Below are 12,292 nucleotides of genomic sequence, written 5' to 3' on the forward strand. Positions count from 1 at the left end.
GCTTTATGGCAATGAATCAGGGAGAAGTGGCCTTATCTGTAACGTCAAGTTATCAAATGTCTATTAGGGCATATTAAGGTGTCTTAAATATAATATACATTTTAAAAGTCACTTTAACAATGCTTCTCATAAAAGAACAATTGGGAGGAGGTGGGGCAGTGAGCTGTCATATATTCAATAAAGTCTCCCTATGAGAAAACTCACAACGGAAGCCCTCAACTGTGTCATAGTCTCTAACAGGGAAATGACTATTGTACAGACATTTGAAACAGAAGTTAACATGGCTCTAGGATTTTTATTCATAAACATGAAAGGCAAACCAATATCACATTTAAGGCTTAAATGACTTCATTTTTATCCAGTATATTATTAGGTAACTTTTAAGATACATATGCCCAAAGTCTACATATGATTTCTTTTCCTTTCTTTGCATATGAATTCACTTTAGGACCCAAGGTAACACTTAGAAGAAAACACTGCCATTTTGTGCCTTAAAGAATTAACTTGTTATAGAGGCCTCGGTGCACCCCTCAAGGCTCTCGGATGCCTGCCAAAGCTGGGGCACCAGGGTGAGGTTCTGTGAGGAAAGTGCTGCCGAAGAAACCCAGTGATCACTGCTTAGCTATGTAACCCCTCCCAGCACACAGGAGGCTCTCCACAAGTGTTTTGTTAATTGATCATTAATTACACATCAATTTTTTGGTATTGCAACCATAAAAAAACTTATTTAAAGAATAAAACAAAGACCATAGGAATACTTTAAAATACTAAATTTAAAAACTCATACTAATTGTGAACTGAGTTTTCTGACAAGTGATTAGACAAGTCAATTATTATTTGGCAAAGCAAGGCCATGTTTAAATCCAACCATTTAACCACTCTTAAAAAGAAAAAAAATCAGGCAGTCTAGGTTTATCCTCATACTTGTATGTATCATGTTTCCAGTTGTAGGAAACAAATGTAGAAAAATTTAATATTTTATTTTATCAATATTTTAAACCATTAACAAATAATTTTATTCTTTAAAAGCCTCCATTTTTTCAAAATTCTAGGAGTTCCTTTTCCCAAGCAAAAGAAAGTTATATTATTATATAGTAAACATGCTATTAATATAATTGGAAAATGTTTAGGATGTGGTTACCTGGAAAGTCACACTGAAATTTAAATAACATGAAATCTATTTATAATTCATCATCTAAAAAAAAATCAGGGAAACTGGTCTTCTTTATACCTTTCTTAGCTGATTTGCACAAGAATGCATCTATAGAACTCTAGATGTTCTTTGGCAAAAAAGATAAGTGAATTTGTTTTGATGTGAGAATAGGCAGTCAAAAAAAAACATAATCAAATGTAAGTACAGGCAGCAAATCTTCTTAATTAGCATTATTACAGCCCAATGTGGCTAATAACTATCGGCAAGGCTGTTCTGAACAATTCATTAAATATTCAAAGTTGATTTTTTTGGGACCGATTTAGTAAATTTTAGTACTCTTTTTATTTAAAAAAAAAAAAAAAAAACCAACACATTTCCTGAATATAACAGTAGAAATCTGCATTGTAAAAGCTTTGAAAATTTTTTAAAAAGTAGTAAAAAAAAAAAAAGTAGCAATTACAATGGCAACAGAATATGTCTTCATTTAGGTGTACTATAGTTTATATAACCTATTTTGTTTCTGAATTTTCACTACTATAAATGCCATTATAATGAATAGCCTTGCCCATAAGTCACTGTATGCCTTTTAGAACTATTAATATTTCCTTAGGATAAATTCCTAGAACTGGAATGACTGCATCAAAGTATGATACTGTCAAACTGACTTTTAGAAATACTGGATCCATTTACCTTTCCAACAATATGCATCACAGTGGCCACGCCAATGCCACCTTCAAGTATTTCCATTAAAAAAAGAAAAATCTTTGCTAAATGAGAGAGCAAAAAATAGTATTCTCATTTTTAGGAAAGCCATTTACTTAAAATAATTTAGTATCACTTATCTGTTGGATGGTTCAACATTCAAAGGGACACCGCTATAATTTAAAACAAAACTTTACTCCAAGTTATTTACTGTTAATTTTTATACCAAGTCCTTTTGAAACAATCTTACTGATAATCCGTCTATTAATATTCTATAATGATGGCTATCTCATTATCAAAAACGGAAAAAAGTATGGACTTACTAAAACAGCTAGTGGGAGAGGAATAAAACCCATCCTTCGTGCTACTGAGTCACTGTAATCAGTATACGCCTGAACAGAGAGAGGAGAAATGGATTCGGATTAATGGGACTTAAACAGCATTTAAGAAGTAATATTCACTTATTACCAGCAAATGTTCTAAACAGGTGAGGCTATGAACAAGAGGAGAATCTGGTGCCCACTATACAATTTAGTAAAATGACCGTGAAAATCCAAAAGTTCATGAGGAGTTTTAAACATACAGTTGAATAACTGTTACAATGCTGCAAACATCATATACTATTTAATGTTAAGTATTATTAATTTGTAAATGTTTAGTATTGAGAGCAGAGATAAACAGGAAGTTTAAGTTTATATAGCTTCCCCTTACCTAATATTCCATGCTAAATTAAGCCACTGTTAGTCTATTTCAGACTATGCCTTTGATATAATGCTTACATTTTTCTGTCGGCTGCTAACAAGGTCAAAAGCAAGACTGGCTCTATATTCACTGTAGACCTAAAGACAAATAAGAATGAAATATTAAGTAATATAGTGGAAATATATCACAAGAAAAATTCTGTAGATAAAAATGTTTAATAATTGACCAGGAACAGGTGCTAATAACCAAGCAGACATCCGGGTATGGTTTCTCTACTTGGTTTCCTACAGTAAGGGCAAACCATAACCTTGGTTCCCCTGAACTGTTAACATTCATAGATCTTTTAAAGGTTTTTCTTCAAAAAGGAATAAATATTCAATGCTTATGATCCTGAGAGTTTGGAATTTTGGGAAGGGTGACTATTTTAAGTAGCATAATACATATACAATAATTTTGAAATTTTAAATTAAATGAAGAGTTTTAAAAAATTATTACTGTACATCTAATTATAATGATACCTTCTTAGACAAATGGACACTAAAAAAATATACAACTACTAGGCTAGGGAACACAGTAGTTATGAAGGCACTTATAAAATGTCGTTTCCACTAAAAATTACACAAGTATCTAAATCAAGCCTATTAATTTTGACTTTAGATGCTGAGAAAATGGTCCTATGAAAAGGGACTCATTCTATATTGAAAAAGCCAAGAAAGCAAATGGTGAAATTACTTTCTAGTGCCTTACAAAAAAGTGCAAAATCATATTTTCTTTATATTATAAGCATTCAGAAACCCATAATCAAATCATCAAATTGTAGCTATTGCAACTGCTTTCTATTTTAAACCATTGCCTTTTGAAATGAAAGAAGTTATCAGAGTAAGACTATTATTAACAGTACAACCCAATAAAATCTAGAAAACTGCTAACTAATAATATTCATTGAGACTGAGCTAGGAATGAGCAATGTAATAGGAAACTCTTACATTTTATAGACCATGAGCCTATAGCCACATATCTATTTCTGGAAATTCTACAGAATATCTGGTTACAACATAAAACAAATCTCTCAAAGTTTCATCAAAAGCTTTCACTAGAAAAATATAAGGCTCTTATGTTCTAGAACTTATCAAGAACCTCTTCACAATTACAGGGGAAAAAAAAATCAATATTTAAATATATTTAAATATTTTTAAAACCTAGCCAGAAAGAAAACTTTTGATGGTCTAAGTTTTAAAATGGAAACAATGTGATTTTAAAAACTTTAGGTGAACAGATTATGACCATATTAGTGGTTTACAATGATTTTGAGTTAGTAATCTGACCTCAACTACTGGCTGGTCTATATTTCCACCAAAAAGATGGAACTGGTACTGCTTAATATTCAAATAAAATACTTTCAGTAGCATAATAATGTTTAGAAACTTAAAATTGTAATTCTAGCTTTAAAGTATTAAAATCTTCTATTATCTTCATAACTATAGTAAACATATTCTATAACTTTATAAGATTAAGAAGAAGTAAACTTTAAACATTGAATTTTGTATCAAAATACATACATCTGCAGTAATGTCATTAAACTTGGTGATAAAAGCATGTTTTACAATATCCACAGCAATTTCTGATGCAATTACCATACAGACATCTGGAAACAATACCCAGAGATGATCTATAAAGTATAGAAAAAAAGAAAAACAAATCTCTTAATGTGAACAGAATCCATATCACAGGCTACCAAAGAAATCTGAAAACTCTACATAGCATAACTATATTTTCAATATATAATACAAAAGTAGTATTCGATTAATTATTAATATAACCTTTGTCAAAACAGCTACACTACATCAAGTTAAAGGATATTTCATTCAAAAAAAATTTATTCAGTATTTTCTATGTGCCAAGCACTGCTTTCTGTGCAGACCACTGTGGTGAGCAGAGCCCTGGCTTCATGCAGCCTACGTGCCTACCTGTCCGTGTGTCTACATATCTTCCTACCTACATGCCGGTGGGATGACTAGGTTAAGCAGGTTCCTTAGAAAATCCTTTAATTCTATAGCTGTCTCAACCTGACAGTACATAGCTAGCAGTACAGCTCCTCCTGTAGTCAACTGAGGAATTTTCTCCCTCTTTGGTCACTATAATTTAAAGATATTGATCAATCCCCTGTTTCACTGTCATACAGATGTTAATCACTTTTATGACATTTATTAAAATGTCAATTCAGTACCAAGTACCTGATTAAAAAACACCCAGAGATAACCTCCTACGACCTTGAAGAAGGGTTTAAGTATGAGAGCGAGCAAGAAAAAGATGGTTAGAAATGCTGACAAGGACCTAAAGCAACTCAAGACCCTGGCAGCTGGACCATACTGACATGCTGACAGTGCAGGCAGCTTTTGTGAGTCTGGCATCACACTAGGTTTTAGACATTGGGGACTGCTTTCAACGATAAACTCTGCCACTGACTGCAATATGATCTTGGGGCAAATTTCTTTTCTTCTGAATCTGCATCACTGGCAAAGGGCGAGTTTCTTAATTATCTAAATTCAAGTTTCCTTATGTGTAAAATAAGGATAATAAAAGTGTCTGCATTATTATGAGAATTAAATGAGACAATGTTGCATAGCAATGTGCCTAGTATACAAAATAGCTAGTACTATTTTTATGTTATTAATGATCTGCGAACTCAGGGCAAGCTTCTATAAACAGCATTTTTTTAAAAAAGGAAACAAACAAACAAAAAAACAAACTAAAAAAAAGAGTGAAAGAACAATGAATTCATCACCAAAGCAAGTGCTCCTTTTATCCTCCTATCTGCTACAGAACTGACAAAAGGGACTTAAGATAATTTGTTAAAGTCACGGTATAAATGAGAATATGACTTCAAACACCTAGTTGTTGGGAGGCTTAGGGATCATCTGTCCCTTGGTTCAACAGCCCTGCTTTGGGGTTGCTGATACCATGTGGCCTCTGCCAGGGCCAGCCACGTGTGTCCACCCTGCCTTTCATGGACACCGTTAGCTGACTTAGTTATAAACAAATATACCAACATTCACCAAAAGAATGCAGGTACACAAAGAATCTAGATGTGTGTGGAAGGAGAGGCTTTCCTACCACAAGTCAAGAAGCCTTTGGATCCATTCAGATTAGAACTCAAGCCACTGTCAGATATCATCTGACTTTATGGTTTCTCTACGAAAATAATTTCTGAAAATATATTTCCAAAATCATATATCTTATTTTATATCTGTTTCTGATTTGTCCCAGGTAAATTAGCAATGATTTAAGATAAATAAGAAGTTCCTAAATGCCTATAACATGCACAATATTGAGAATAATAAATGCAATGCAAAGCATGGTCTCGTCTAATGTGTTGTTAGGCAATTTCATCACTGTGTGAATATCACAGAGTGTACTTACACTCTAAGGTATACCTAGATGGTATAGCCTACTACACACCTAGGCCACAGGGCATGGCCTATTTCTCCTAGGCTACGATCTATATAGCATGTTACCATACTAAATACTATAGGTAACTGTAACACAATGGTAAGTATCTGTGTATCTAAACATTCCCAAACACAGAAAAGGTAATGTGTTGCACAATATGATGTCAGAACAGCTACGATATCACTAGGTGATAGGAATTTTCATTTTCAGCTCCATTATAATCTTATGGGAGCAATGTCTTATTATATGCAGTCTGTCATTGACCAAAACGTCATTATGTGGCAGATGACTGTTTTTTCAATACCCAAACAGTGGAACAAAGTCTTTTGACATTTTCTGCAATACTCATTTTATGTCATGTAAAAGAATGATTTTGGTATAACATTAAAATTAGAAGACATTTTATCCATTAAGAGTCAGTTACCTGGATTCCAAGAAAACTGTTCCATGTTTCTTAGACATACTATCAGCAAAAGCACATAATTTGTGAATCGCTCCTTAATATCTGAAAAAAAATTCAATGAATTTAATAAAAGCAAATAACTGAACTGCTAAAGGCCAATTTATACATTTCACTTTTTAAGCTGTTATTTTCTCACAGAGTCTAAGATACCATGTAATCAAGAAATGGAATAAATCTGTCTGCAGTAAGTGTGGCACATCCACATGTTGTGTCCATGTAATGCTTGTGGTTAGAAACAGTCAGTCACATAAAAACCACCTCAAAAGCTTTTATACACTCTGCTGTCATTTCCCTGACTTTACTATCGTGGTAATTCTGGGCCTCACCAATGCCAGTCAGCTGTGGCACCTCCTGCAAGGGCTCTGAATTTCAGTGTCACCCTGATGTCCTTCGTGGAACTGTCTTTGCTCCTCTTTTCTTGCTTACACCTTTTCCCATTACTCCAAAGCCAAATGATTGGGACTTATATTCCACAGGAAAAACCTGGTCTTTGTTAGTGAGGTGGTCTTACTCTCTATGCCTTCCCTAAATCCTTAATCTCTTCCAGGCAGTGGCTGGTACCTTCTTTTCCAGGGTAGCTCACCTCCGTATTTGTAATGGTCAGAGCTGTACCTCCACTCCTTCGGAGCCCAGTGGGCACAACCTGCTCTTCGACTTATGAAACTGTAGTGTTATTCCTTATGCAACACCACACTGTGGGGCCTAAGCTCAGAGCACAGATAAGCCCCTTAAGAGGCATGACCCAATTGGAAGGAAGGACATACGGAATTTGAGCGCAGCCGTTTTGACTAGCTCTAGATCACTTGCTCAATTTATTTTGTGACTGCAAAAGGGGATACAAGTCATAGGAAAACTAAGAAAAGTCTACTCTAGAATAAGTCTCATCAAAGGCTGACACAAAATATATTCTCTGTTACTTACCTACAGCTAACTGTGGATCTTAAATCATGGGATTAATTAAATTTGTCAATGTACCTTTAATTGGAATTCTGTACAATTATTCACAGAGCTGTACTAATATGTGTGCTAAGTCCTTTCTAATTCCCAAATATTTAAAAAAGAAATATATTTATTTCTGACCCTACCACTAAGTATGAATAAATAGTATGGACTTGGTTCATTATAGAATTTCCTGGAAAAAAATTTCCTTGAGAAATTAAAAACACTATTTGGAATAAGCCAAAGTAACTTTTTCGAACTCTAATATTATTATAAAAATATAAAAACAATCACAGTATTTAAATTAACTATATCTGATCCTTGGACACACAGCAGTTGCCAGCATAGAGAAAATCTGCAATAACTTCAATTCTAAGGATATTGGCCCATCTTAGTAGGGGGATATTTAAGGCAAAACAGATTTTAGAAAAGCAGACTATTTCTACCTATGGTAGAGGTTAACAAAAACTGATAAATTCTGGTAGGTAAATGTAATTTTATAAGATGAAGGATGATACATTTAAAGATTACAAAGAAAAGTAACATCATAAAAAATAAGTATATCTTTATTTCCAGCACACATGTATCAATCCAACTATTAAATAAGGCTGCTATATGAATATTAAAAAAGTTTTCTCATACTTTCAGTTTTATTTTTATATTTAAATGTTCTACATAGATATTATGAAGCCAATATTTGACTTTTAAAATGTGAGCTATAAGTTTACCCAAATTTTTAAAGTTTCTCCATAATAAAATAAAATATTATATAAGGAAATACTTTTTTTTTTTTTTTTGAGGCAGGATCTTGTTCTATTGCCCAGGTTAGAGTACAGTGAAATCATCATACCTCACAGCAACCTCAAACTCCTGGGCTCAAGCAATCCTCCTGCCTCAGCCTCCTCAGTAGCTGGGACTACAGCAAGCCCAGCTAATTTTTCTATTTTTTGTAGAGACAAGGTCTCACTATGTTGCTCAGGCTGGTCTTGAATACCTGACCTCAAGCAATCCTCCTGCCTTAGTCTCCCAAAGTTCTGGGATTATAGGTGTGAGCTACCGCACCTGGCTGGAAATAAAATTTTTATGAGAATGATAGATTCTAATACTGATGATCTAACATATATTAGAAAAAGAATGCAATCAACAACATATTTATACCATATTTCATATTTAGAACAGTCAGGGTTTGGTTTAGGATTGAACTCTTACATTGATTAAAAATTAAAACTTCTACAAAAATGGGAAGGTTTTCTCTTAACCTTTATTAAGAAACTTAAAAACACTGGTGATTAATGCTTTTAAGATATTTCTGACATTCAGATTATTAAGCTCCTTTTTCCCTACTACATTGCCACTAAAAGGGATATACTTTAACATACATTCACATCTTAAACGTGAAATGAGTGACTATTTTATTTCCAACAGTCATTCAAATTTATTGCAGGTATACAGGCTTCTGTTAAGAGTGTTAAATAGAGGCTGGTGTGGTGGCTCATATTTGTAATCCTAGCACTCTAGGAGGCCAAGGTAGGAGGATCGCTTGAGCCCAGGAGTTTGAGGTTGCAGTGAGGTATGATGACACCACTGCACTCTAGCTGGGGCAATAGAGCGAGATTCCATCTCAAAAAAAAAAAAAAAGGAGTGTTAAATAGAGTCATCCTGAGCTAGAACCTTACTTCAGACAACCTAACTCGTGAAGGATATTTCTGAATGCATAGTTCACATTATCAATGGGTAAAATAAAGACACAAAATTTCTCATCTCAAGGATGCAAATCAGAAAGCCATAGGTTCTACATTCAGATGGCGCTTACGGTAAAATGAAGTGAAAAAAACTATTAAAAGTCTGGTTTTATTAACTAAACTCCATTTCCTGTGTCCTTAGGCAATTCCTCTAAAGAGAATGTACAGTTAGATAATACTGAAAGGGATAATATTGCTCTAAAATTTCCAAAGGCTTCCACGCTGAACCAGCACAACATACTGAACCTTACACTATGTATTTGGCAACAACTTCTAAGGGAGAAAAAATTCACAGGAAAATTCCTAAGAAAAAAGCAGCTGATAGGTGAGTACCACTGCTAAGTGGCTCCCATTAAGTGGCTCCTGAAGAGTGCAAAGGAGGCATTGCCCTCATAGTTAGTGTACAATGCAGCTCTTGGGGATCCCTCATTTGTCCCTTTAATATCTGAGTACCACAGGCCATATTAGTAGGACTGTCTATGATGGATTTTTTTCCTTACTTGGGAATGGATCTTAAAATCTACATTAGGGTCAAGTTAATTACTTATAAAATCTAAAAGGTACAATGGAAACCACTTTGTATTATAACTTGAACTAATTTACTTACAACAAAAATACTTTTATTGGTGTTGATACCATTTTAAGCCAAAATAAACTGAATTTCTGGTGAGCTGATATGCATACTTGATCAATATGCTATTTTTTCAGAGTTTTCTTAGAACTCGAATATTGAATCCCTAATCTTTCATTCTAGGGAGCTGGTTATAAAAGAAAGAAAAGGGATATTAATTACATCAACAAGCTGACAATAAGGTTTGAAACCATTCATAATCTTCTCACAAATTCAACGCTCTTATACACAAAGACTGAAAACCCTTAAAACTTAAAATCTGCATGTCTAGTTTAAAGCTCTATAAAGAACACCTACTCAAAGGAGGTTATTAATATAAATTAGTAAAAAATGTGATTTATGCAACAAATGACATTCTTATAGCTGAACCGCTATATTCTATGGTTACTACAAAAGTGGACAAAAAATTCTATAATTTTAGTCCCTTCCCTCCTCTTCCATTTCAAATTCACAGAGCGTGGCAGCATGCAAAGAGAAGAACATAAACATGAAGAAGGACAGCACAAACTGCCCTTCAGAGCTCTGGGATCCATGACCCAGGATCCATCATGGCCCCAAAGAATCATCTAGACTTTAAAGTTTTTCATTTCCCTTTTTTGTTCCTTGCCTACTTTTCAAATCTCCTATAATTCTAAACATTTGTTTGCTTTAATATATCTGTATGCCATTATTTTCCTTGTCTAATAAAGGTAAAATTTACATACTGTGACATGTACAGATCTTAAGTACAAAATGTGATGTCTGATAAATACATAATCTGTGTCACCAATCCCCTAATTAAAATATACAAGAGTTCTATCACCCAGAAAGCTCCCTTGCACCCACCTCCTCCAATCAATTCCCATTCCCAATAAGCAATTCCTCTTATTTCTACCACCGTAAGTTATACTGCCTGATCATAAACCTCATATAAACGAAATCATACAGTATGTGCATTTTTGTGTTTTTTTTTCACTCAACATGCTTTTAAGATCTACATAGTTGACCATGTCATTTCATTCATTCTTTTTTAATTGCTGAGTAGTATTCCATGGTATAGCTATAACACAATTTGTTTGTTTCCTATTGATATCATTTGGGCTGTTTCCAGCTTTTGGCTGCTATAATTATTCTTATACAAGCCCTATTGTGAAAATACGGTCTCAGTGCTGAATTATAGGGTAGGCGAACATTTAACTGTATAAGAAACTCCCAAAAAGTTTTCCTGAGCTATTGTAATATTTTATATTCACAACATCAGTGCATGAGAGAGTCAGTTAATCCACATCTTCCCTAACTTTTGACATTGTCAGGCTACAAGCGCAGCCATTCTGGTGGTTGTGTAGCGATATCTCATTATGGCTTTACTTTGTATATCCCTAATGACTTTTTCCCCAGTAATGCTGAGCACTTTTTTATGGGCTTATTGGCCATTTCTAGATTTTCCTTTGCAAAATGTGTATTCAAGCCTCTTCCCATTTTTAAATTGGACCATCCTTTCATTATTGATTGGTGGAGTTTGTTATATATTCAGAAAACAAAAAAGATCTCTTGTCAGGAAACAAAAAAAAATCTATGCATCTCAAATCTTTCCTCTTAGTAGTGTGGCTTGCCTTTTCATTTTCTCAATGTTTTTTATGAGTGTAAGTTTTAAATTTTGGAGAAGTTCAATTTCTCTTTTTTTATGGTTAGTGCTTTTTTGTGTGGTCTCTAAAAATGTTTGCCTACGTCAAGGTTGTAAATATATTCTCCTTTATTTTGTTCTAGAAATTTTATAGTTTTAGTATTGTGTAGGACTATGAACCACTATGCGTTGATTTTTGGGGTAGGAGAGAGGTCAAAGAAACAGTGGCCCACAGGAAATGTGACATTAGGATTTCAGAATGAATTGCAAAATAATACTGCATAGAGCTGCAAGCAGAATCTAATTGTACATACCGCTATTTGACATTTGAAAGAGATTGTTCTTTTCAAACTTCTTGAAAACACTTCCTTTAATTTCAACAAACTGAAATAGTAAACAGAAATATCATCTTTATCACTGTAACAGTTTTCAAATTGGACTTGCTACATATAAAACTTCCTGGAGAATAAATAACAGAGAGAACAAAGAATTTTATCCGATCCAGAATATTGCTGCTAATATTGCCTGTATAACCTCAAAAATGTAAAATAAAATCTCAACTTACATTATTAGACATCATGATAGTAAGCAGGGACTTGTTGTGTGAGTTAAAAGCTACATTGAGGGTTGTTGCTTGAACCATTATAAGAATTGCATGTAAAACTAACAGTATGTCAAGGAAAAACCTTAAGTTTTTTTTCATATTATTATTAATAGATAATACTAAATACTTTCAAAAGTGAATAATGGAGAAAAAATTGACTATGTTTTCCAAATCAAGCATAAGTATTTTATTATTTTCATAACTTCCCTATTAGCTATAGTTGATATAAATTTGACAGGATAAGATATATGTAATCCCTATGAGACAAACAAAAGTAGAAATGAATCTCTGTGTAGCCATTTA

At 33.6% G+C, this 12,292-nt stretch overlaps 1 protein-coding gene across 5 annotated transcripts in view; it reads right to left on the bottom strand.

Moving 5' to 3' along the window:
• Positions 1-12,292, bottom strand: part of TAPT1 (transmembrane anterior posterior transformation 1) — a 61,984-nt gene that overhangs the window by 9,880 nt on the left and 39,812 nt on the right. For 4 of the 5 annotated variants that reach the window (XM_045550413.1, XM_045550417.1, XM_045550416.1 and 1 more), the window contains 6 exons: positions 11,951-12,048; positions 11,700-11,769; positions 6,432-6,512; positions 4,117-4,226; positions 2,635-2,694; positions 2,179-2,247 (listed from right to left, as the gene is read on the bottom strand). In XM_045550413.1, the coding sequence (XP_045406369.1) occupies positions 2,179-2,247; positions 2,635-2,694; positions 4,117-4,226; positions 6,432-6,512; positions 11,700-11,769; positions 11,951-12,048 (488 nt within the window). The remainder of the gene's footprint in view (positions 1-2,178; positions 2,248-2,634; positions 2,695-4,116; positions 4,227-6,431; positions 6,513-11,699; positions 11,770-11,950; positions 12,049-12,292) is intronic. The other variant, XM_045550414.1, reaches the window with a different exon arrangement.

This window comes from Lemur catta, chromosome 4 (assembly GCF_020740605.2).
Source record: "Lemur catta isolate mLemCat1 chromosome 4, mLemCat1.pri, whole genome shotgun sequence".
Taxonomy (NCBI): Eukaryota; Metazoa; Chordata; class Mammalia; order Primates; family Lemuridae; genus Lemur; species Lemur catta.